Here is a 27,571-nt window from a genome sequence, read left to right as displayed (position 1 = left end):
CTCACTCCGCCCACACTCACAGAGGAGGCAAAGATCAGCCCTTCGCGGTCACTTCTGAAAACCGTGGAGAGTTATAAATAAATGAGTTCGTGTTTGTTTTGTAGTTCAGATCATGATGAAACAGGACCAGCAGTACCTTCAGGTGAGCTCAATGTGTGTAATGTGTGGACACATTCAGGAGAAAACTATTTACTGCACTTCATTGCAAAATACAATCACATTATAATCTCTCAAAAATGTGTGTGTGTGTGTGTGTGTGTGTGTGCAGAATTATTTCCTATTTGATGTATTTATGGACAATATGACAATGTGACAACTGGGGTTTCATCATAAAGAACAAACAGATACAAAATGTTTTTATATTAACTGTTTTATTAAGGGTTAGAACTTTTACACAGATACATTAAGCAACTGTTCTTGAAAGTGACTATAATTTAATTGTCAACTTATTACAAAAATAAGTTTGAACTTTATTAAACACAATATTAAATGGTCCATAATGTACATCGTCTCTAGCACATCCTTCTTTATTTCTAACCCTAACATCAAGGTGGATACAACTGTCAGTTTAATCGAGTTTAATCATATGATGATGTCTCTCTTTCTTCCATAGCATCACTCCCAGAACCAATGAGACTGCTGAAACACTATCTGACTTTATTGATAATCATAAAAGCCCTGCATCAGAGGGATTGATCGAGACTGTGGGGAGTATTTGGTCCCATATGCATACATCCACAGAGACAGACTTCCATCAGGGCTTTAATACAGATCTACAGTGAGTATGTGCATCAAAAGCTCAGAGCAACACTCATCATAATGATACAGTCTGATATAGTTTGATTTAGGGTTCATATGTAAGCACATGAGCACCTGTAAATAACAAAGCAGTGTCTGCGTCTGTTCAGCAGACGCACAGTATTTGATTCTTCAAAGCAAATTGAGACAAAATTGGTAACTTTCTTTTTCCTCTAAATTCATAAACATAATACACAAAAACATGAAGTTCTCTGAGCTGTGTCTGGACTTCCTGCCTGCAGCTACAATGTGTCACATAAAGCAAGAGTTCAACATGTTGGGACATAAACATATTCACTTCCTTACTAAGAGTTAGATAAGAAGACAGAGACCACTCTCATGTCCACTCACTAAATACAAAGCTACAGCCACCTGCTGGTTAGCTTAGCATAAAGACTGGAAACAAAGGGAAACAGCTAGCCTGGATCAGTCTTAGAGTAACAAAATCTTCCTCTAAAACTCTTTGGATATCTTTGTAGAGAACCCTGCTAGCCGTTTCTCCCTGTTTCCAGTCTTTATGCTAAGCTAAGCTAACTGTTGTCTGGCTCCGGCCATATTTAACAGACAGACATGAAAGTCGTATTGATCCTCTCACCTAACTCTCAGCAAGAGAGTATTAAACTATTAAAGTGGTTGGTGCTGCTTACACTGGCCTCCAGTAATGATAATGACTGCTGTGCTCAACATTGTTATTTTTAGTATGTGATATGTACATTTTTATTTATATTTATATCAGTAGTTTGAGCTTCAATACTTAAGTTTGGTGCATTGGACAGAGGTTGTTGCAGTTGCAAATGTGAATTGATTGTTGTTGTTTAATAACAAACACCCAGAGGGCTCCGTCCTACAATTAAGTGCCACAATCTTACCTGGAAAAGGAGTAAAAGAAACAGCACACATAAAAACTAATAACAGGATCTGTTGTGCAGCTGTGTTTTCCTCCAGCAGATGACACTAGTGGGTCAGTGATGAGTTCACTGAGAGCAGCCAACTCATTGTTTGTACATGAAGAAATCTGTTCCAGAAATATCACAACTTTTATTAATCACACAGTTATAAATACAGTAACTGTTCATGGTTTGTAGGTAAACTACATTTCGATCAGACGTTTTTAAAGATACTGTGGGTGTGTAGATTAAATGTGACACACAGAAGACTTAAAATGTATACAATGAACATGTGTGTGTTTTATAAAGCTTTACTAACTACACTAATTAGTATAAATTAAATATAAAGTAGGTCTATGTACATTATAAAGTCTTTATACACATTAATAGAGATTATGTAGACCTTCTGCTACTGCATGACTTCAATCAATCTGTCAATATAGGTTATAAAACATCATTATTTTATTATTACCATAGGATGCAACCTTTGTAAAACAACATTTGTGCATTTAGGAGCATATGATTTTAAATTTAAAGGTCAGTTTTTACTTTACTGGTTCACACAGACACTTTGGCTCAGTTTGCATCGGGCAAGCTCGAGAAACTTCTAAATAATCTGCATCTAACAGCTGGTGTGTCTTCATTCCTCATTAGTGTGTATCTTGTTTAAAATGCACCATAGATATTTAGATGTGTGTGATTTCAGGAGATGATGGAGCACTCGGGATGAATCCATGAAGGTTTTTTTGTATGTTTTTTTCCAGTTTTACACCATAATAAACCATTTATAACAACAGGCGCGGCGAGCCATAGTTTATGTCATCATCATAATAACCTAATTGGACTATATCTTTAATGTGAGACATTGTTTGTGCACTGTAAAAACATTTATACTCTCATAACAGTGCGCGCACCCTCCCTTCGCTCTGTCCCTCTTGACTTGGTGACAGACCTAAAAGCCTTTTGTTGCAATCTTAGCCAATGGAGACGGATTACGACACCGGGCAGCTGAGATATATAAAGAGCCCCTTTTTGACCGCACTTGCACATTTTTCAGTGACACTTCTGAACGTTCACACACCTCCATGGACTTAATTGTACAGAAGACCCCAAAACAACCATTATACTACATGTGAGCGGACTATGCATTCATCAGACAGATAATTTGTTCACTTTCAATCAAAACAGCCCGCACCGAGACACACTGGAACGTACTTTTTCTTTTTTGTATTTATTGCAAAATCTCCTGCTGCAAAAAAAAGAGGCAACTTCGGGGTGATCGTATTGGATTAGACGCATGTCACTGATTCCCTGCCTTTTGTAGGATAAGGCAAGGAGCGGCGCACATCCAAGAGAGGGGATATAACGGGATAACGCGAGTCAAAGGACAAGAAAAAGAAAGAAAAAAAGTTGCATTGCCTTGTGTCCACGTATCGTCATGCCGAGGTACAACTTCTTACTGTGCTTGATGGTGCTCATCTCCCTGGGACAGTCGGGGAGCGATGAGCCCAATCTGCTGCTGCCTTCTGCCAGCGAGACGCCCACGGATGCCGGGCTGTCCCTGCTGGACGAGGACGCCGGTTCCCACGAGTGCTCCGCCTGTGTTTGGAGGGAGCAGAGCAAAGTGCTGAGACTGGAGACCATCAAGTCCCAGATCCTGAGCAAGCTGCGTCTGAAGCAGGCTCCCAACATCAGCCGGGAGGTGGTCAATCAGCTGCTGCCCAAGGCGCCTCCGCTCCAGCAGCTCCTGGACCATCACGACTTCCAGGGAGACGCGTCGTCCCAGGATGAGTTTATGGAGGAGGATGAGTACCACGCCACAACGGAGTCCGTGATCACCATGGCCTCTGAGCGTGAGTAATAGTTTACAACCCAACAATATTGTCTCCAAATGCGTCATGCGCGTAATTGCGGAGCAGATAGGTTCAAGTGATTCAGGCCTGCTGCGAGGACAGTGGAGCCGCTGAGGCTCATTCAAGTCAGTGACCTAACCTACTTTCTTTTCTTTTTTTTTTGTTGAGAGAGAGATTCAGATTGTGGGTCCACTCTGTGTGTATGAAGCGAACTGATAAAAATTAGACAAATGTCTCTGGTCAGCTGTCGGCCACGGCTGTCAAAATAGGCTAGGGATTAGGCATGAACGTGATAAATCAATAATCAGCAGCATAAAGGGCCTTGTCACTCTGGGACAGACAACTCCAATATGGCCTGATGAACTTTTGTTTTCATTGTAATGATGATGATGATGATGATGATGATGATGATGATGGAGGGCTGAGTCCTGCTGGAGCAGTGTCTAATGTTTAGCTGCTGAACTCCTCAGTCCACCTGCTGTCATGTCCACACTTTCCCCCTTTCTGATGATTTTGTGTGTGTGTGTGTGTGTGTGTGTGTGTGTGTGTGTGTGTGTGTGTGTGTGTGTGTGTGTGTGTGTGTGTGTGTGTTTGACAAGAACTATACGCATGACAGACCCGTGTGAATGTCAAGTGCATTATTAATGATAATGCAGCATTTGGTAGGCACTCGCATCACTTTATGTCTTTTTTTCCTTTTTTTTTTTTGCATAAAGGCCCCTGAAATCTGGAGTTATGATCACGTAGTGAGGCCCTCTGATTATTGGCCCCCTAACAATTTGCTCGCCCTCTTATAGTTTCCCATAAATCCACAGATAAACCGCAGGCAGGCCCCTTGGAGACATTTTATAAAATTACTGTTGAACCCTGGCAGCTGTGCTCTATCGGTCTTTTATAGGAGGCTCTACCGGTTTCCCTGCTGTTCATCGCAGTGAGAAAAAGTGTGTCCAAAAAGCTGCTATTGTTCCCCTCATGCAGCGGCCCCCCTCGGCCGCACTTGCCTTTTAAATGCGAAGTTTATGGGCGCAGCTCGTTTTTTTTTCACCACGAGTACACAAAGACAGAGAATCACTTAGGGTCGAGGGGAGTGTGTGACCTTTTCCTGGCGAATCGCGGGGTTCAACAACATTTACACACGTAATATATTCTGCACAAGGCAGATAAAACACACTCCAAATAATCAGGGTTTTTTTTTTTTTACTCCACCAGTGAACAAAGATATGCCTGTGTGCAGGAGACTTTGGACTTATGTGTTGTCTGACATTATTAATTAATCATTATAATATCTATCTATCTATCTATCTATCTATCTATCTATCTATCTATCTATCTACCTATCTATCTATATATATATATATATATATATATCTGTGTCTGGGATTTGCATGTTAAAAGAGCCTCAGTTTCTTTTCTCTCATCATTTGTTTTTTTTTAAATAATTTTAAATAAACTGGTTGAGGTATATTTTAATATCTTGTAATAACACTTCTTTGCCTGTCCTCACAGTCCCACCTGTCTCTGTGATTATAGCAAATCAACCTTCACTTATATATAACTGCAGACTCAAATATCATCTGAATTCTTATCTCTATCCCTCCTTTTCCACCACTCTTCATTTGTCCATTTGTTATTGTTGTTTTTTAATTTCCTCTTGCAAATATATCTTCTAATATCTCTGGTGTAAGTGATTCAGGGGAACAGCTGATGTCTTATATCTTACAGGTGAATTAAGGAGGCATCATAAAGCATTTGGCAGCTTTTTTTAGGACATTTCCTCTAATAATCAATATGTTGGTGCTTTAAGCTCTAATGCTGATCCTTGTCTTCAATGTCTATCGATCTATCGCCCTGTATTTGTATCACTTGCTCACAAACACACATAGGATGTATGTGATACATGCTGACAATGAAGCTTCCCTATAATAGCTTGCTGTTATCTCTCTGATGTGCAGAGATCAGTCCTATGTTGCATTTTTCCCTCTCCGCCTGTAAATACAGACAATTTGAAACAAGGGAAATCAACAACATCCTCAAACTATATTTTTGACTCTTTGCTTCCCATCGTGTGCACAGCCACACTCACACACACACATACACATATACACAACACAACACACCATGCAAAGTGATCTGATACCTTCTCAAGCCAGAAAAAAGGCATTATGCATGACGCTGACTTAATTGCGTATTTCTAACAGCTTCATACCAGCCAGAGCAGCTAATGACTGACATTACCGCTGTATCTGTCATGTTACAGCACTTCCTCTCTCTCATCTCTTCACGTCAGCTGCAGTTTTTATCATCTGCTCCCACCCCTCACCCCATCCCTCCACCCCCTCCAAACCCCCACCTTCCTCCCCGTTAGCCCCCTCTCTCCTTCCTCCTCTTTTCTCCGGTACTCATGGAAGAGTTGAGAGAATGAGTGCATCTCTTTTGCCTGTGGCGCCTTAGTGATCCACAGGATTAAAAGTGCCTTTTCTGTCTCTCTGATAGAAGGAGGACTTCAAACACTATTCCCTGCGCACCTCAAACCCAATCACCCTTTTCACGGTCGTGCACACTGCCTTTGATGGACCATGTGGGTTCACACAGTACATACTGAACTGGACCCGTGCCAGTGTTGCTTCTTAGTATTCACTCAAGGTACGTGGGTGCCGCAGTGGGGGTTGAGAGGGTCCATGCTTCGTGGTCTCTAATTACTATGAAATTTCATGGAAAAGTACAGCTATTTATATCATAGTGCGGCACTAAAGCATCTCCCTCCATACAGCGTGTTGTGTAGGTAACCACTCCACTCGCTGTTCCTGCAGAAAGAAATGACTCAGTTTGGAGTAGGTTATCAGGGTCATTTTCTAGTGCAGCATCGTGAATGAGCGATGATTTTTATCAACAAATCTATTTGCATTCACATATGAGCTGAACTGTTTTATATATTGATTGATTTGCGTGTGTAATCGAGCATGAGTGTTTAAAGCGTGTATTTTGGAGCTCAGTTTGTTTTGCCTGAGGTGGGGTGAGGATTTGACCCCACTAGTCTCCCATTTGTCACCTGTCCAAGACATTTAGACCAGACCTTCCTCTGCCATCACTGACCTTCTCCTCCTTTCTTTCTCTGTCTCTCTATGGATGTATTGATGCTGATTAACAACTGCACACAAGTTGAATTGAGTTCTCCAGCAATATTAAGTACTAAGAAAAAAAAACAAAATCTGCCAGAGCACATTTTTCGTCATGAAAAAAGCTTTAAAGAGAAGTGACACATCTGTGGACTAAGAATACTAATGCTTATATCATCTGTTGTTGCACAATAAGTTGATTTAGGTCGTTTTAAAAGCTTATTATATTCTTGATCGTCTTTGCCCTTGAATAAACTTATTTATTTGACATTTTGAGTGATTTTGATATTGACCAGTAGCGGAGAATCCAGCAGAGAGCACTTACCCTCCCTCCAAACTTTTATTCTATGTTTATAATTTGACATTGTCATCTGTCCAAAACAAAGAAAATCTGTGGCTATCTGCAAGGAAAAACTCACGTTTGAAATATCTCTAATGACCACTCAGCTTTTCTTGAAACATCGCACTCTTGTTAAACCATTTTATACCCATTTTTCGTCCTGTCCATCATGATTGTGTGTAGGCTAACATTAGGAAGTGCTATACTGGTATTATTATGTAATCCTGTTAAGATGAGGCACATTCAGTTCAGGCACAGGCTTACACAACTTTTGAGTACATAAAAATGAACAGCTACACACATGTATACAGATCTATACAAATTTCCACATGTGTAGACACATAAGGATTCTCTCTCTCTCTCTCTCTCTCTCTCTCTCTCTCTCTCTCTCTCACACACACACACACACACACACACACACACACACACACACACACACACACACACACACACACACAGTCACACACACACTCCAGAGAAAAGTTCTCCTATTGACAAAAAGGGTCACAGAGTTCACAGCTATGTGATATATTGGAAGAGGAGACTATTAACCTCATCGGGTCTCTTTCTTTGGCAGCAAAGACGAACCGGTAGTAACTTGAACACTTATCCCCCACCACACACACACACACACGCTCACACACACACTCATCCACTAACCACTCCCACAAAAAAACAAGTCTTTTATAGTGTTGACCCTATAAAAGGGTCATTTCCTGAAGGTGCAGGAACCATAAAAATTAAGAGGGAGAGCGCTAAAAGGACAGAGCAGCAGAAGTCGGACTGTCTTCAACTCACTGGCCAGTGTTTGCTGGAAGTTGATGACTATGTGAGGTTTTTATAGATTTATTTATTCCATGGAGGTCTCAGTTTGACGATGACACCTGTTCTCCCTGTGTAGTTGCTGGCATCAGTTGAGGGAAAGATAAACTTTGGTGTTGAATTGTTTGGACGCCGGGGGGCATGGCCAGTTTGTTTAAAAAGAAGTAAAAACGTAAGAAAGAAAGGTCTGTAGGACTGTAGAAATTGCACAACATACTGTCAACTTTATGGCTAATAAAATTTCAAAGGGACCAAAGTCTATTAATACAGGGACAAAATTTCCCCAGGACCTCAGGAATCTCACTCCTTCCACCCTCCTTCCCCTATTCCCACGCTCCCGTGTACCAGTCCCTGCAGCCGGTCTTTTCTCTTGGCATTTGGGAATATGTTGCTTTGGAATTTAATGCATGCTTTACCAAAAATATGACACTGAAGAATTGGAAGAGTGGGTGCGTTAATGTCAGTTTGGAGGCACGGCTCCTCCTTTTCATCTACATATTAAAAGAAAAAGACGATCTCTGCTTTCACTGCTTGTGGTGAGCTGTGGTGAGCACCACGTTGCTTCTTTAAAGGATTTCAAAGAGTGTGATTGAGTTAGGTGCACCGTGGCTCATGCTGTGGGTATGGGGGGGGGGTCCGCAGGGAGCAACAAGCAGCCCAGTCCTATCCTAAAGGGACAGAAATCATGGAAGGGTTTTATAGGTACAATTAAAAAGACCTGAAACAGATGTTACGTTTCACTAATAAAGGAAATAATTACTTCACACCAGTAATTAAGCCCTGTGTAGGGACATGAGTGAGGAGGAGGAGGAGGAGGAGGAGGAGGAGGGGAGTGAAAAGATAAAATGGAGATCATTGAGGGGATTATTGTTGATGGATGCGTTCAGGCTCTGTGTGGTCGTGTGCGAGGAGCTGCTGAGGATCATTTTATGGAAGAGTCCATTAAATCTAAGAGGCGTTTAGGCAAAGGAAATGCTGCATGGGCATAATGCTGGATCCCATGAGGGAGGCGCTGTGTCGGAAAGAAGCACAATTAACAGTGGATTACCTCACAATTATCTACATGAAAATTTAATTAGCCTCTTTTCCGCTACAAAGGAGAGCAGCTTCCTCACTGTATTTATCACCTGTGGTTGTATTTCTGCCAGCCGCACCCCCATCACCCCAGGAAGTTCATTATGGAAGTTATGAAAATGCATAGTCGAAGTGATTTCTTTGGGGACGAGAGCCAAGTTTGATTTATATAATGCACAACACAGATAGATAAAGAGAAGCTCATAAAGGGAACGATAGATATTTTTATGTGGCTTGGAAATTCTCGTAGAAACCGTATATGCAGTAAATGCCTCCTAGCACAATCTGGTCACACTAACTTTGTCTTTAGAAAACTCTTGGCTGAAACTGTGTGTGTGAAGGATAGTGTGTGTGTGTGTGTGTGTGTGTGTGTGGGTGTGTGTGTGTGTGTGTTTTCTTGTAAGGAACAACAAGAGTTTCAGGTTGAGTGCGATTAATACATCAATACAGATCAGTCCCTCCGCATGCCATAGTGACATGCATGTTTGTAATTTCTTTTATTGGAGATGAATTCTTTTGCAAGGAAGCAGGCTAGAAGTTCAGAAAGGTTTATTTAAACATATTAAGCATAGTTCATACACAAGGCATAAGAAAACTTAAATAACAGAGAAAAAGACCATTGAAATAGACAAATAGAGAAGAAAGTATAGTGTGGATAATGGTCTTAAGATGGTGAAAAGACTTGTTTTTAACCTGCTTTTAGAGGTGAACATCATTGTCTTATATATCGTGAAGGTTTGTTCCAGATATGTGAAACATAATAATTAAGTGGTGCTTCCCTGTAATGGTTATCACACGCTACCAGAGAGGCATATGATGTTTAATATGGTTTCATAGGTGGAGAGGAGAGAATAAACAACGTTTTGCTGCATCTGTATCATCTAATCAGCGATGTGTTGAATTCACTGGTTGCTGAGTCTAAAGGCCAATTTGTACTTTCACATTGAATATATGCAAGAGGTCCGGCATACTGTGTTGCAGTAATTTCAGTAAAAGTAACTGTTGTTTGACATTTATTAGCATTTATTAGCTGTAACTCCAACGGGATTAGTAACTACACTGCCAACTAGCCTTTTGCAGAGCGTTACAACAGCTCACCAGCATAAATGGTCAAAACAACGAAGGCCACTTGCATAGGCTACAGAGTAAGCTACTTACAAGTCAACCTTAAGGTACCTGGGTGGCATGGGGACAAATTTCTCTCCTCAATTCCCAGTAGCGGTACTTTAAAGGTTGGGCATACATTCCAGCAAACACAATTGGCTGGGAATCCTGTGAGGGATCATGTCCTCGTCAATGCACCAATGACAAGGTGGTGTATTTGCAGATTACAACCATTTGAATATAGCTCAGCCTTCCAGTGATGTGGGAGAAACTACAGTGTAAAATACAAAAGACTTTGGTTTGTCTGTTCTGGGCTGCTGGTAGTTCAACATGTTTCAACATGTCGGACTCCGTAGAAGAGGACTCCTGGAGATAAAAAAAACAGCAACCAAAACAAAATAGTTATTATGATTATACACTAATAAAAACATACTCCATATTCATACCTGTGAATATTTTTTACTATAACATAAATGTTACACATTGGACCTTATGCAGATTTAATTTGCAGTGTAGCCAATAAATAATAACCATAAAACAAGTGACACTACCTGTCTTTGTCATATCATATGGATTAAGATATTGGTGCAGAGAATGTCTCAATGCATTGTTACATCAAGCTCAATGCTGTTGTTTCCAACACAGATGTCCTGTGATATAAATGCATGGAGCTGTTCTCAGATGGTTCATGGAGAGTTAATAAAAGTTAATACTATCTTAAGTTTCAAAGGTAGGAAATATCCTATCATCCTATTACAGAAGCAATTCATAAACTCATGGCAGTGTCCTATCCTGTGTCAAACCTCATAAGTTATCCTAACTAGAACTGTAAACCAGTGATACCATTGCATTTTTTTGCAGTTGTTTTGAATTTCGGGTCCATGCCATCTAAATATATTCCAAATTTAGGATTTTTTTCAGTTTAGACGGTTCTGTAATAGCTACATTTCTATCCTAAATTGAGATAAGATCCTTTCCTAAATGCAGTTAGAAAACATGTTTCTGTAATACCAATAATCCTAAATGTCATCCTAAACTGGGATAAGACAGGATTTAAGACCTTGGAAGTTTCTATAATGAGGACGCTGATCCCTGTTCTGGTTTCATTGATCTGCATTAGTGTCAATGTTGTGTTTTTAATCTGTTTTTCTTCATAATATCTTATTTTAACAATTAGCTTACAATTTTAAAACTCTGCTGTCTTTATACTATAAATATATAACTCTTTATAAAGTAACTGTGGATAAATGTAGGTGTTTTGATATCATTTCATTATTGCATAATCACCTGAAAAGAAGACTCATTATGTCTTTGTTACCTTAGAAAGAATCTATAGATGCCGCAGGTCGCCTTCCATGATGGCCGTAGTTTCACTGTAGTCTCTCCTGGTTTGGAAGACGGTGCTATAGCGAGGGTCTTCCAATCTGCAACGACACCGTTAGATGGCACTAAATCCTACACACTGGACCTTTAAAATGTGTTAGCCAGTGGTTATACAGCATGTGTTGTGGTAGGTCAATGGTAGCATGTAATAATGTGGAACAGGCTCATAGAAGGGCAGATAGGTTTGTAAAAAACTTGCTCCATCAAACAAGACAATAAACAAAATCAACCAACATTTCGTCATATTGCTCAAACAAGATCAGATCATGAAAGATCAGTAGTCGTACAGATTAAATAATAATCCTTAAATCCCTAATCCTAGCTGACACTTACTGAAGTGAATTTGTTGCTGTAGTTATGTTAAACTCATACTCGTCGCTGTTTTGAATTGTACAAATGTTGCTGTAGAGTTTGTATGTTGAGTTATCTATGCTTGTTGCATTGAGCAATATTCCATAAATAAATTGTAAAGGACCTAAACTGATGATAAAATCATAGCTTGCGTAGCATAGATTGCTGTCATGCACAGTTTTGCAGATTTCTTTGGTAACATTATTCTACAGTACAGAGACTTGATGATCAGCATTGGAGTGCAAATTGTTAATGGTTGCAAGTTTTGTGCTTTTGTTGTTTACATTTAATAAACAGATGTATCATGTTAACCAGTGAAATAACACAATAATGTAGCCTACAGCACATTATCACCATACTCACTGACGTATGGGGAGATGATCACTGTTACATGTCTGAGTTTATATTATTTAAATAATTATCTATTTATTCCAAACGTATGATTATTCAATCACCTCTGTTTATTCTCTTCCTTCCGTTTTCCATCAGTCACCTCCGGGTTACATCCCCAGCCCTCGCCTTGGGGCTTCAGCCTTTCTCAAACAATTATCTCACATGAGGGTCACTGCCAAATTGAATGCCATACACACTTAGGGTAAACTAACATTAGTCCAAGACTAGGAAATAAAACAGCTTTCCAGAAACTGAATTGCAGTTTGCTCTGTGTTTAAGCTGCCTGAATGATGCCTGTCAATGTTTTTTAGAGAGTATATACAAAGAAAAGTGAGGCAGCTGAAACACACACTGACACTATCCTGATGTATTTTCGGGGATGTGGCTGAAACTCCCAGAAGGTGAAGAAAATATAAATGTAAATAACCTAACAAGGAAGCTAAAGAAACGTGAATTCTGTATTAGTAACCACAATATAAACAAATTCCACTTCAGAGCTTTTTAATTGCAAAATCTGAATTAAAACTTCTGATTGGAACGAGTTAACAATGGATTGGATTGGACCATAATTGTCAGTGGCTAAAACGGCGGTATTGTGGCTAAGTATTTGTTCAGCTGTGCGCTCAAATATAAAAACTGTTCTCATAAATGTTCATCTTACAATGTTGTTTCCTTTAAATGCAATTTTTTTTAAAAAACCTGAAGGCAGCTCTGAAATCTTTTTTACATATCTGTTTAAATTAGAAGAAAAAGTTTGGGATTTAACTTTTGAAAAACGGAGCAGAACATTGTCCTCTGACGTCATGCATGTGTGGATGCACACAGACACAAGCGGTGAGACGCCAGCATGCTTCCTGCTGTCCAGCTGTCCACCTTATTGCAGTTCACTGCACGCTCGCTCTTTTCATCCTCTGTCCTGCTGGAGATGTCCCGCAGACGTTCCTGTTATAATACACACATATATAACCCCAGCACTAAAAACAATGAGCTGTTTGCTGAAGACAGTCAGTTTGGAGCTTGTGTATGTCGTGTGTTTATGTGTGGTTGAATGTTTCCGTGTGTGTGTGTGTGTGTGTGTGTGTGTGTGTGTTCACTGAGCTAGAACAGGGAGCATTAGGAGGTGTCTTTTGTTGCTCCTGGGGGGCTACTGTGCTCAGTCCTAATAGGAGTCTTGTGCCTGCCGTTGTCCCAGGGGAGGGCTTCTAAATGAGGGGGTCTAACTTCACACCCCCCACCCCCCACCCCTTCCTCCTCCATCCCCAGCTCGAGCCGGCCTCCCCCACCACCCGCTACCGTCCCTCGGGACTGACCGAGAGACAAAGAGGGAGTGGGGCTGGGGTGGGATGGGATGTTTGAGGGGGTGCACTGTGGCCCCTGTCTTATTAGAAGGGTCGTGAACGTGTCACGATGATTAATATGCCGAGGTGCGTGGGGATACCCTAGAGTCACATTTATTCAACATGAAGGCTCCCAAACACACACTCACCACAAAATAGCATTTGCATTTCCCATTAAGAAAAGAAAATATAGATATATATGCAAATTAAACTCCTATCTAGGTTTATACCATTATGCATTATCCATTTGGACATTAACAATAAGTGACCATTTCTCTCCACACCATTTTAACTTAGGTTGTTTTTAAATTCAGATCTCACATCATTCACTGTAAAGCAAATTTAGCATTTTATTTACTTTTTAGAACATTAAATCATTTTGATATAAAGATACAGAACAGTTCTTGGTTCATAATTCTTAAACTAACATAATAAGCTTTCGTATGTATTTTGTCCTGTTATGATCATTGGGTTATAATTGCAGTAAATAGTGAGGTTGCACTATAGCATAAAGAGCAGCAGCACCAAAATCAGAATCTTCACCAAAAAAGTAGAAACCTTTGCCTATTCTTTTTTCTGTATGTCTTGTGGAAATCAAAGATATACAAACAGCCATTTGACTGACTAAGAATCGACCATTTGTACCATACTGCCAACATTTAAGCACCCTCGCTGGTAACACGTGTTAACTATTCATTGTATAACTACACTTTAACTCCCTCTCTCCATCTGTTTTCAACAGTTTAACTGGCTCATTCTCCTGTAGCATTACTGCATTTGGTTATTAAAAGCATTTAATGTTTAAACAGGCTACGGTCATATTAAAATGGACAGATGGCATGGTGACTAAACCCTTATATTCTATATGTCTCCCCTAACATACACGTATAGGAGACTCTGGGCTAACTATGGGACACAGGTACCCAGGGAGTCCACCAGATGTTTGATAGGCTCACCTGCAGGCCCGCTGCGTGCTGGCAGTAAAATTCATGCACTGCATATGCTGCAATTATACCACAGGGAAATAAGCTGCTGTAATAATGAAGTAGGCTGGAAACATGAGGAAGAAAAGCAAACAAGCCTGTTTCCTTTGGAAAAACACAGCCTCTGTCCATGCTTACTGGGGTTTCACTTGGTTTTATACTTTTTAAAGTAAAATAAGAAGTGTTATTACTGTATACGGACTAGTTTCTATCTTCATCTTCAGTTTGGCTGAGGAGAGAGCTGCCATTAATCCAGTAGGTGGTGCTGAATGCAAAATCAGAATCCATATCCTCACTGCAGGATAGAAATCAGAGTGTTAAAACCCTGAACTATAACTGAGCAAATTGTTCAGGAAATTAAGCCATAAAAACAGCCATGCAGTTGCAGTAAAATTGTAAGCTCTTCCAACAGCTATGTGTTATGGCAGCAGGAGCAAAGTTAGTTCAGGTAGAGGGATTAAATGTCCCGTTATTTTTCTGATCTTTACAAGCTAGCTTTGCTCGTTTTGCACAAGTGGAAGCTCTGCCAAGATGTGGGCTGTAATTAAGCTGCAGGCATTTGTCCTCCACAGTTTGCCTCTTTACTTGCGCACTTACAGGATCTATAAAGGCACAAATTGATTTCACCTATCAATGCAGTCATTGTTTAACATGACGTAGCTCATATGTCGTGCATGTGTGTTTAATAACCGGGGTCCTAGCTGGATCACGGTGCACAGGCTCTGCTTCTCAGATTACACCTTCTCAAGAAAGGCCTCTGCTCCAGAAACGAAACCGCTTCAGCTTCGCAGTGCTTGCTGGCTTGTTTATTTGTTTTTGTTTTGTTTCCAAGAACTCAACAAAAGCGATGAAATGAATGAATGAAGTGTTTGCAAAGGAAGAGCTGTTGTGTGTCGATCCCCATCTGCAGCGATTAAAAACAACAAAAAGTAGTAATCACAAGTAAACCCCAAGCAAACTGCAGAATCATTCATTCCCAGTTTTGTGCTGATGAGCAAACACAACACCACCAATGTTAATTGCTGTGACCCCAGAAACCCACCAAAAGGAACATTGACATATTGTTTGTCCAGCGTGAGACACTGTATAATATACACTCACTAATGACTGTCCCTGGAAATACAGGCTGAAGGACCACGTCTGTCCCTGGCTTGGCCCTTATTCAATTTTCGCCCTGGACTCGTCTAATGGATAGTCCATCTGTACCTCAGTGAATTCATATCCCTCAATGCATGCCCATAATTCAATTACAACACTTGTTTAGTGTAAAAGAAAAACAAAACAAAAAACAGCCTGGTGCAGTGTTCTCTCCTGGTCAATTTGAGGTTTGATAAACAATTCACTATTGGCTGGAGAATCTCCACCCTAATCAAAACAAAAACAAACTGTGGCTGATTCAGCGCTGTTGTGTCTCTGAGATTTTAAATGATTCTCTGGTTTTTGAAATAAAAAGGCGTGTTGTGAAGAAAGACATATTACCATTGCCATAGGGTCGACCTTGACCTTCAAACTCAATCTGGCTATTAGGGCAGCCCCTCCCCAGCACCCCTGAGATGTAAGGAGGCTGACGGTTTTGACCCCTGATCCCATTTCTTAACTAGGCTGAGGTGCCAAATAACCTTTTGACCCAGGAAGCATTTTCAGGTTGCCTGAGCAACCTCAGATTTAGCAATGATTGACAGATGCATACATTTTTTTTTTTTATCAGCTTTTTTCAAATGGAGGAACAACAACACTCCTCTGCAAGACGAATGACAGAAAACGACGGTTTATTTGCTAAAAATGTAGAGTTGTGATGTGTCAAATATGCTCAGAGAAAATGTGCAGATTAGATATTCTATTGTACTCAGTTGGCACATTATTATGCCAGATAGATGCAGAATAAATTTCCCTTAATAAATGAACGCTTTACATGGAAATGAATGTATGAATGCAATGGATGGATGTCATTATATCAGATGGAGGTCTATGTAAATGAACCATGTGCAGATTTGACATGTGGTGCAAATCACAGAAACACCAGAGCCGAAGGATCATGACAGGAATAAATCTGCCTATGTTAGGAGACGCCTTGTGTTCTTTGACATAACCCTTAATCCACACCCCAAATATAATTTCAACAAGGGTGTGCCATTAAAAAAACTTGAGATGTTTTAATTTTGCTTGTTGTAATGTCGGGGTAGGCCATTTCATTATGACTGACCCAGGGGAATCTAAGGTTACCATCTGGCCACTGGCCACCATTACTGATCCTTGTTTTAATATGCAAATGTATCTGTTTTTCCAACCTCGATATAATCACAAATGTAACCTGACTGAATGGACCAAACAACAGGACCATGTGCACATATGATAACGGACAGCCTTCATGCAGATGTGACTAAAATGAGCAGTCAGACAGAGAATGGCAGTAAACCAAAAGAAAAAGCAGCGCTCAGAGTCAGTTTGGGTACTACTGTTTTAAAATATCATGTTGTGAAAGAAATACTTCTCTAGGTTAGAACTCTGGACTCAAACTCAAGGTGTATTTTGAAATCCTTATTCATAATCGTCACAGAACAAACAACTACAAAACAAGCAGTATCCCATATTCCAGCGGTATAATTCAGATCTGTGGGCGTCTTTGGTGTTATGATCAGTGTGCAAAAACATCTTTCATGTCAAGTTGTTGAGTCTTGTTAGGTGTGAGTACAACGTTTTGAGCCAGAGTATCTCTCCGTTAGGTTGATATGAGTTGGTCGCCTTCCATGGAGGCCACCATGTTGTAATGTTTTCTACAGTAGCCCAGAACAGACAAACCTAACACTGGCTCTAGATCGTAGAACCTGTGAACCTTTAAGTACTCTGCAGCTTTTATATTATCACTATGTTGTGAGCCATGTTGCTCAGAATGATTGGTGATGGATTAAAGCACAAAGTAAACACAGATACACAGTAACTCTACCCTGCCTTGACTGCTGTGGCATCATGCAGAATATAGTTATTAGTTTTATGGAGGGAAACGTGTGCACTTCTAAAATAAACTTCCCTATTTGCTGTGTGAATTTATGAAAGCTGTGCCAAACAGTCCGAGCTAATGGTAGTTACTCAGAAAACTGCTGAGAGATGTTGATTCTGTGCCCCTTTGGGAGTAAATTCTCTTTTATGTTAGAAAGCCCTTGCTGGGCTCTATTAGAGAGGATCTCTTTCAGTTATGTGGCTGAATATGATCATAGCTATTAACAGTATGTGTATTAAAGTGTCAGAGTTTCATCCTTTGGTGGATGACTGAGCGTGGATGCAGCTGTCTCTTTGTGCAGGTCAGCTTCGAATCCAACAGTCAGGCCCAGCATTAAACATTGAATTATTGAAAGATTATGCATTTGCTGTTCCAGATACTCTGTTTTGGGCTTTGCTAATAAAATCCCCTCTGATGCAGAGAAGTTAGTGTGTGGAAAGTAGGAAGATGACAGAAAATTACGTGAGAGAGAGAGACAGGGAATGACATGCAAGGGTCCCTGATTGGATAAACAAACTGGAGATGTTACGATTCATGGCCAGTGCAACTGATGATCTTGATGATATATGTACACAGTATACTGCATATACAGCACATATATAAATATAAATGTCCTGTTTTCCACAGCGGAGCCCCTGGTGCAGGTGAATGGGAAGCCAAGTTGCTGCTTCTTCAAGTTCAGCCCCAAACTGATGTTCACCAAGGTGCTAAAGGCCCAGCTGTGGGTGTACCTGCGGCCGCTACAGCAGACCTCCACTGTCTACCTGCAGATCCTCCGACTGAAGCCCGTCACAGAGCAGGGCAGTCGCCACATCCGCATCCGCTCCCTGAAGATAGAGCTCAACTCCAGGGTCGGCCACTGGCAAAGTATTGACTTTAAGCACGTGTTGCAGAACTGGTTCAAACAGCCCCACACCAACTGGGGAATCGACATCAACGCCTTTGATGAGAGCGGCAATGACCTGGCGGTTACCTCGCTGCGACCTGGCGAGGAGGGGCTGGTAAGGACCCTCAGACCTGTCCCTGGGGCAGAAGAGGAATCATTACCATTGTAGTTCAGATTCATGCTAATGCAAATTGATATTTCTGTTGGATAAAGCTTGATTCAAAGAGAAATGTGGATCTGTATTGACACCTGAACTAATATTGAACAAATAATCATAGGGGAAAGGAATGGTGGCATTGATGTCATCTCCCTTTCTTTCTCTCCACATCTTTTCCTCATCTCTCTACTACTGTCAGCTCTTAAAAACATAAAATAGAAAAGAAAAGCAGCCGTCACTATCTAGAGAGGATGCAATACAGGCTGCTGTACCAATGTATACAACTTGATCTCTTTTCAAGTACTGTAAGTTATTAACATGGATGTTGCCCTACAATATTTGTGTGGCATCCTTTATGCTTTATATTTGTTTCAGAGCACATTTTGGAAAGTTCCCAACCATGCTCTGCTTCAGATTTGTGATTATTGTTTTTCTGCCTACCGGGCTGCCATTGTTAATTTCACCAGAGTATCACAATCAACTTGCAAACTTGCTTCAGACTTGCTCGTGTCAAGTGAAGTATCGCAGTAATCATGAGCAGATTGATTCTGAAATCTGTGCTACTTCAGCGCACACAGCAGAAATGAATTTGACAGTAAAGGATCGTTTATTTTAAGCAGTAAAATGAGTTGAAACCAGAGGCAGAAAGAAGGCAAACACATTCAGAAAAGTATTATGATATGATGTGAAAAAACACCAATGGTTTGCCTAATCTGAAACAATTTATCAGTTGTTAAAGAATTGAGTATTGACATTAATATTGACATGTAATACATCAAAAGCCATGTTTTGAACCAGAGCCAAAGCAGCTGGCAGCTACACTTTTTTAAAGGCACAAACGGCCTAAATCACTGTAAACAGCTTCCCTCTGACTTGTGTCACAGGTTCAAACACAGACATTTAACAAACATTTGTCATAATGGTTGCAGGAGACTTTTGAAGGCTGTTTACATGTTGGACCACAGGAAGAGCTTTATTTAAAGTTGTGGTTGATTCTGCATTTCACCATATTACCAATTGGTGGATTTAGACTTAAAATCAGAATCAGAATCAGAATTATGTTTATTGCCAAGTACGTTTTTACACCTACGAGGAATGTGTCCTGGTGCAATTGGTGCATAAAATATACAAATACAAATATACAAAAAACACAAAAATCACACAGAAAAATAAAGTACTTTCAAAATATGAATAGATAAAGCTAAGAAAGATAATAAAAGAAAACTGTGCAGAAGACAGGGTTGCATTAATGTAATGAAATTGGAGCTTTATGAACCAGTTATGTATCGAAGCATCACATGTATTTTCGACCCTGAACACCATCACCACAGCACAACCACTGAACAGCCACTCTATATTTAGTTAATTCCAGAGAAAACACAGCTGCTTTGTTTGGATTAGCCTTCACCAAAGTCATCACCACATCCTCTGCTGCTAACCTCATCCTCATCTTCAAGTCTGCTGCTAACTAAGATCTGCATCACATGTATGATGCTAATAATGTGCAACTGAAATTATTATTATATTATAATATTATAATTATAATAAAGATCGTACTTTGCAATATGTGAATGGACCCTAACCCGGTATTCCTCTGAATACCTTGGACGTTCCTTTAAAGATTTGTGTATCAAGTTGAAGGGACAGTCTTGGGCCTCTGAGAATAGGATTCTTAAAATGTGTTGGGTTTATGTCTAATGTAATGGATGATGTTTGTTGACAAGGAGTTCAAACTTCAGTGTTGAAGAAAAAAAACATCTTTTAACAACCATAAATCTAGATAGAAATCTTGGTTACTGCGTTACATGCAACATCTATGTTGAATTATGTAGGCCACTCATCACAGTTAAGTAACACCAAATATTTACCAAGTGGTCATTTGGGTCAGATCTTCACAACACAAATCAAAGGTCAGCTCTGGTGTCTTGGCCAATAAATTGCTGCCCTCTGAGCACACAGCAGTGTGCAATATTATTCTTGAACAAAAAAAGGAAAAGATCAAAAACACAGGCAAGTGTACCAAAATAAAACAAAACACAACAAGCAAAGAAAGAGTCAAACTCTGCTTTTCCCTGATCCTCTGGGTCTTTTTTTCTGCAACAAAAGCCCTAAAGGCCAAGCTGACATGGTCTCACCCCAACGGCCTTTCAGCTTATTTCCTCTTTTGAATGCGTCACAAAAAACTGTGCTTGAGCCCAGCTGGAATCACTGTGGGGAGAGGAAGGCTTTGTAAAACAAACATGATGGAGTAAAATATTTGATCCGTTTGCTTTGCCCAAAGGTCAAGGTTATGGTAGCCTGCAGATGACCTCCTGGGTCAGGGATCAAACCGAGCATAGAGAGTCAGCCATCAAAGTTAGAAAAGCCTAGTTTCTATCAATGCTCTTTGAATCGGTGCTCAAATGGCACTTTGTGTTCCTGCTTTAAAAATGAAGAATGAATTAATATGTTTTTGTTAAATATCAGATGAGTGGGTTTTGAATTTTAAGCCGTTTTAATTCTTATTCTTTGTGCCTTTGGCTCCTTTCGGGCTGTTCGAGTATAAGACAATTACCACTGATAGAAATCCTTGAATAAATTACTATAAGAATGGCTAATCTCTATATATACAGTACATAATGTATTTGTATTTACATTAGTGAAGAAAGATGGAGGAGTTTGTATTATTAAGGATTGTACTACACTTTTAGAAACATGATAGACCACAGCAAACATTTGGTCATAAAACAGGAAAAGTACCGTTAGCTCAGTTCCCATCAGGCATCCCATTAAGCCAAACCAGTGAGCGCAATAACAGGTCCCTGAAACTGGCTCACATAAACGGAAGATAGTTGTCTTAATATTATCAGTTACACCTGTGATATTCCTGCTCTGACAATCCACAATGTCTGCTGTGAAAAGGGTCTAATATGTTGTCATTATTTACTTATCAGATCAGAATCTCACCATTCAGCTTGTGGGGCTGACTAGATGGCTCTGACTGTAATCATTCAGTTTTTACTGTGACAACAGTGTTGTTTTCTCTGGTCTCTGGAGTAGTACAATGGTTTTTATATAATCTAAAATAAATGTATCTTGTGTCAGGTGAATGCAGTTAACCACCAGTGTATTACCAGTATCAGAAATACCTCCTATACAGCCCAAAATGCTGGATTGGTTATCACTGAATATGAGTCTATGCACCGATCCAACATCACGTATTTATGAGCGTAGAAACAGGACCCTGCAACTTCCCAGTATTTCTGCCATTTCTTTTCCCACAATAGAAATGTCTTACCCTGATATTCTTACCCTAACCAATCTCACTCCTCATGCCTAAACCTAACAAAGTCAAACCAACAAAGGCAACGAGAACCAGCCAATCAGAGTCCGAGTAGGGCTGGTCACGTGCGCTGTGCTGCCACTGGAAACTACTGTTTTACACACAGTAGTTTATAGAGTATTAGAGTACAAGTGCTTATTAGTTGAGATCCAACGGCCGTTCACTGTGGTAAAAGTTTTGTTGTTGGTTTAGGCACAAAAAACATCTATGTATATAATCTGTTAAACATACAGACAAAGCAAAACAGCTGAAATGTTACAAATACTCTATTTATAAATAAACTATCTGTAGGCGGATTATCCAAATATAGTGTCACTAGGGTTTAACCTGAGTCAGGCCCCCCATACAACAGTGATGATTTTTTTTAAGGCACTTCTATTGCATCAGTTGTATCGTCCAATACGCAAACTTCAGACCTGGTGAGGTATGGAAAGAAAGGTTTCTGAACATCTCTAGTTGACTTTTAATTCTCCTTTTTCACAGCAGACATGATGACTTGTTGTAATGTGAAAAGTAAAGGTGTCACTAATATCATTATCAATGGCTCTGTTCTATTCAAGTGTCAAAATGTTTCCAGTGAAAGAAGCTGATTGGGCTGTTGTTGTAATGGTTTATAGTCGATCATCAGTTTGTGTTTTAGTGTTGCAAAAATCCTTCATTTTGTACCTGGATTATATTTGATTTATTGGTGTAATTCACCAGGAATTATTCCTACACCTGTTGAAAGAACGGTCAAAACTCACCACACATATCTGACTACAGCTATTTAGGTTTTTTTTATATTGTTTGCTGACCATTGACATTAAAACTGTGTTTTCATCTTTAGCATATCCTCCTGCAGAGGTGGTGTGATTTGCTTTATTGGCAGATGTAAAAGTGAGACTAAGAGGTAGCGCTGCTTGAAGAAGTTCAATCTTTAGAGAAATGGTGCTTTTCAAAAAGTTTTTATAGAAGTTGGTGTCTATAAGTGATCAAACAAGCGCAAAGTCTTAAACCTTAAATATCCTGCCATCATCAGTCTGGGTGTTGTATGGCTCCAAATAAGACAAGACATAGTAAAATGTGACAATATAAACACAATGGCCTGACATGTTGCCTCTTTTTTAATGTCTTGAAGCTGATGTTTACCAACGGAGTAACTATAATCACATTTATTCAGATTTACATACATTTATATTTAGTGATGTTTTTTATTCTTTTGTAGTGTTTGCTGTCTTGGATAGTTTCTGTCCTGAAGTTACAGCATTAGGATACTTTCTATTCACTTTGTAGCCGTTTTTATCTACACTTTTTAAATTGATTTATTGATTGTATTTATTTCTAACACAGAGCTACTGATGTATTAGAAGTTCAGTTTGTATTAGATGAGTTTTAGGATTAGTTTGTAAGAAAAACTAATTCCATATGCATCCTCCCCAGTTGAATAAAGCTCTTTGTCCTGATCAACAGATATATAGATATATACACATTACACTGATGCCATCAAACAGTCTAAGACCTATAGTGTAATAAATTGAAGGAACAGTTCAGCAGTTTGGGAAATACACATATTCGCTGTCTTGCTGAGACTTACATCAGAAGATCAATACAACCCTCGAGTAGCCTATATAGCTAAATCCAGGAAGCAGTTAGCTTAGCATTAGCATCCAAGACTGAAAACAGGAAAACAGCTAGCCTGGCTATGTTCAAAAATACGCTTACCAGCAGCTTTAAAGCTCACTGTTTAACACGTTGTATCTCGTTTGTTGAATCTGTACACAAACAACAGTAACACAAAGAGAGCATTGTAGTTGCACTGTATTGCATCTTTTTGATAAGTTACACTTAACACACATTGTCGTTCTCGATGGCAGGGAGGCAACTGTAGTGATCAGTGATCTGTAGTGATCAAACTCTTTTCCAGAGGTTTTACAGACAGTTGACGGTTAACGATTGCACTGAAAATAGAAATATAGAATACATAATGTGGTTTATCAAAATACATTTACATTCTTTTATTGAACTTCTAGTATCATTATTTTAGGAATTATACACAACAGATATTTTTTTAATCCCCATTTGAGAAGCACTGCTGTAGATGTTTATAATTTCATTGGACAGATTTGTCAGCCATGTTGTTGTTCTCTTATAACCACCTCTTTCTCTCTGTCCTGCCCCTCCTCCCCCTGATTCCAGCAGCCGTTCCTGGAAGTGAAGGTTCTCGAGACGACCAAACGTTCTCGGAGAAACCTCGGCCTGGACTGCGACGAGCACTCCACCGAGTCCCGCTGCTGTCGCTACCCTCTGACTGTGGATTTCGAGGCGTTCGGCTGGGACTGGATCATTGCCCCCAAACGCTATAAAGCCAACTATTGCTCTGGCCAGTGCGAGTACATGTTCATGCAGAAATACCCGCACACCCACTTAGTGCAGCACGCCAACCCCCGAGGCTCTGCAGGGCCCTGCTGTACTCCCACCAAGATGTCCCCCATTAACATGCTCTACTTCAATGACAAGCAGCAGATCATTCACGGCAAAATCCCAGGGATGGTGGTGGATAGATGTGGCTGCTCTTAGGCTGCAGGGGAGACGCACACTTGTGTACAGCCACCATCGCATCAAACCACCCAAAACCCTTACGGAGCTCTCCCCTGGCACCAGAACCCACTCCTCGGCACCAGATTTCACTTTTGCTCAGCCACAAAAATCATCCCACTGGGTTTCCATTTTTCCAGTAATTAAATTGATTCTAACTGTAAAGAAAAAAAAGATATAAATGAAACATGAATCAAAAAAAAAGGACTGAGTGATGGAAATACAGTACATTATGAATGATTTAAAGAGGTTGTCCATGTGGAGCAGCTTCAGAAAACGGTAAATGAGACAAAACTATGTTATAGAGTATGTGTTAGTTTTGTGGGTTTTTAAAGATTTTGTTTTTAAACGGCATCTTTGTGAAATGTCCAGGTTAGTGGATTGAGATGACAGGAGACATTAAGCATTTACAATATTTTTAAAGCAATTTCAGTCCTAAGGTGAGTTTGAAAATACTTAATTTCACAGATACACTTACTTACGGGTGAGATTTGATCCACAAAAATGTTTGCAAGGGGGCATGATCAGAATTATTTTGCAATCCATCACTTTAACAAAAAGAACAAAATCCATGCTAATGTGAGGAGGGTTTACCGTTAGAAATACTCTTATAGTATAAATCCAAAATCTTGTTTACAGATGTTTAGAGATGTGCTCTGGAGATGTAAAGTGTTGAGGAGATCCAAAACCAAACCTATACCCTCTATTAATGTATAACACCCCAGTGTGACATTCTCGAGTATCTACGAAACCTTTCACAGTTACTTTGATCTTTTTTTATTTGTAGTCTTGTAAAACTCAAAAAAGGAAAAAAGAGAGAGAAGAGGTTATACTATTTTAACTCTACCTTTCAAAGCAGATAAATAAAGCCAGTACAGCTATTTCTGCCATTCTGAAAAAGTAGATACATATACAGATTTAGGTTTCAATTGCACACTAAAGTCTAAAACAGTACTGTAATGTAGATGCACTCTGAAGTCATTCGGCACCGCCTGGGAGAGGAGGAGGAGCAGGGTCCTGCAGGATGACAAGAACCTGACAGATTTCCTTTCTTCTGTGCAACAAGGGAAAATACACTTTAACACCTTCAACTTTTGCATTAAATGTTTAAAACAGAGACGTAAATGCACTGTTTCATAACTTGAAGAGGCCTGGGACTGAGCATGTAATAACAAACAGAAAGCAAAATCCATACCCTGAAATGAAACACACAAGGGTGTCAGTATGCTCAAATGTTCACCCTCCTGTAACCTTAATGATTTACTGAGCTGAAAATAGCACAAAACATGATTTTACAGCATTTTCACAAGACGTTTACACACATACTTCCAGCACGCATCTGTGTTTAAAAACAAGTACGCGTAAATTAAGAAAGAGCAGTACCTTCATTACTCATGTAGAGCCAGTTCGTTCACTTGTTCTCAATACTAGTTTCAGAAAAGATAAAAATAAAAATGCAAAATCCTTTAACTGCAGTACTGTACTCAGACGTAATAGCTTTTTATAAATGACAACAAACCACATAACGCGCAAATAAAATAAAAAAAATCAAAAGAATGTAACTCAACCACTGATTTTAGTTTAGAGAACATATTTGATTGCGTTTTGAAATGCCCCCATCCACCTCCACCTCAACTGTACCGTTGTGATCATAATGGAGAAAATATTGTTAGTGCTTGAACACAGAGTAGATTAGTACGCTTGAAGTCTGTCTTTGTCTCCTGGATGTCAAAGCAAAGATATCCTTTTGTTGTAAACGAAAGCACTATGCTGTTGGATAAAGGAAGAGCCTTCTGACATTATATATAAATGATATATGTATATATTAAAGAAAAGGGGTACAAAAACCTTTTTTGGGGCACTCTACCTTACCAACAATAAATTTTGCACTATGGGACGTTCATGGCGTGAGGAGGTAAAGTGTTGTTTGTGTTTTACCAAGCACAAGAGAGCTTGTACAGTATAGGATTAAAAAAAAAAAAAAAAAAACTATTCAAGCTTCTGGTGATCAACCATAAACTAGAGAGGTTATCACTCCTTTTTGATACCATCACGCTTTCCTGACTTTTGTCCGAAGCGGGGGCCTGTCCATACACTCACACACTTCTATCCAATCTGGAACCTGGACGTACTGTACCAGCGGCCTGAAAGGCCTCCTTGCCCACTTTGGGTGATAAGTCATGTGTATAAGTATAAGTGTCTGGATCAATGAACATAGAATGCTTTAACTGGAAATGGTCCGCCCACCAACTTTAATCTGTTACCATGTTAGAGAGACTACGTCCTTTTGACTTAAACAATGTGTCGACTGTCTTGCGTAGACATGTTTTTGCCTTTGTGTGTATTTTAAGTGAAAGCACCCATGTAAGAATGGGAGGAGTATCCAGGGATTGTTAGCCAAAGTAGAGGATGACATGTTGTGTGCTGTAACTTTTGTGATTGCAGGAATATGCTAGAACATTTCAAAGGGAGGAAAAAGCTGGTTTAGGGGCAGTGGTTGGAAATAATTCAACTGATCAATTGTCTATTTATTAATATTAATTACAATGCATTTCAAAGTCTGTCTACCTCACTTTAGCCCTCTAAAAAACCTTGCTTTTTTTAATTTGTCATCGATTAATCTGTGCAAACATTTAACCCATAAGAATCCCCCACCCCACCCCACCCCCCCAAAAAATGTAGATGAAAACCACAGGGTCCCCTTGCTCTCAGGTTCAGATTGAGTTATTGACAGAGTGACTGATGGTAGCGGCTCTGGTAATGTGTGGTAAAAAGAAATAATTAGCTGTGCCCACATCTATGGCTTGTTGAGAAGTTGCATTTTGAATTTTAGTATTTGTATACTGGTATGTGTGAGAGTGTTTTCATATAAATATATGAGAGTAAGAAATCTCTATGTAAATACCTACCCAAATGTTGACATTTATGATGTTTTGGACAGGTTCACCGCTTCTAAAGTTTTTCTCACTTTCCCCCTTCATTCCTCCGTTCTTTGTGTAGTTTAAAGAAAATCACCCCAACTTTGTAGTTTAATGGTTGTGCATATGAATAACTGTTCAATTGTTATTTTTGCCTTTTGTTGTTTATTTACTGTCATTTTTCTTTTGTACAATAAATCATTTATTTAGCTTATGGGATTTGTTGTTTATTTACTGAGTCTGGTGTTTATATCCATCGGTTTATAAGTGTGTAA

At 39.6% G+C, this 27,571-nt stretch overlaps 1 protein-coding gene across 2 annotated transcripts; it reads left to right on the top strand.

The window, feature by feature from the left end:
• The first annotated feature begins 1 nt into the window (after position 1).
• On the top strand, positions 2-27,510 carry gdf11 (growth differentiation factor 11). Of its 2 annotated transcripts, none has more exons than XM_051416176.1 (4): positions 2-142; positions 614-3,538; positions 18,067-18,440; positions 23,983-27,510. In XM_051416176.1, exons 2-4 carry the CDS (start codon positions 3,124-3,126, stop codon positions 24,358-24,360), a joined length of 1,167 nt encoding a protein of 388 aa, XP_051272136.1. In that variant the 5' UTR covers positions 2-142; positions 614-3,123; the 3' UTR covers positions 24,361-27,510. The 2 variants fall into 2 exon arrangements, with proteins under 2 accessions (XP_051272136.1, XP_051272135.1); XM_051416175.1 differs by having other exon boundaries at positions 23,980-27,510.
• The last annotated feature ends 61 nt before the right edge of the window (positions 27,511-27,571 follow it).

Source organism: Dicentrarchus labrax, unplaced genomic scaffold, assembly GCF_905237075.1.
Source record: "Dicentrarchus labrax unplaced genomic scaffold, dlabrax2021, whole genome shotgun sequence".
NCBI lineage: Eukaryota > Metazoa > Chordata > Actinopteri > Moronidae > Dicentrarchus > Dicentrarchus labrax.
This window is presented reverse-complemented; position numbering and strand designations above follow the sequence as displayed.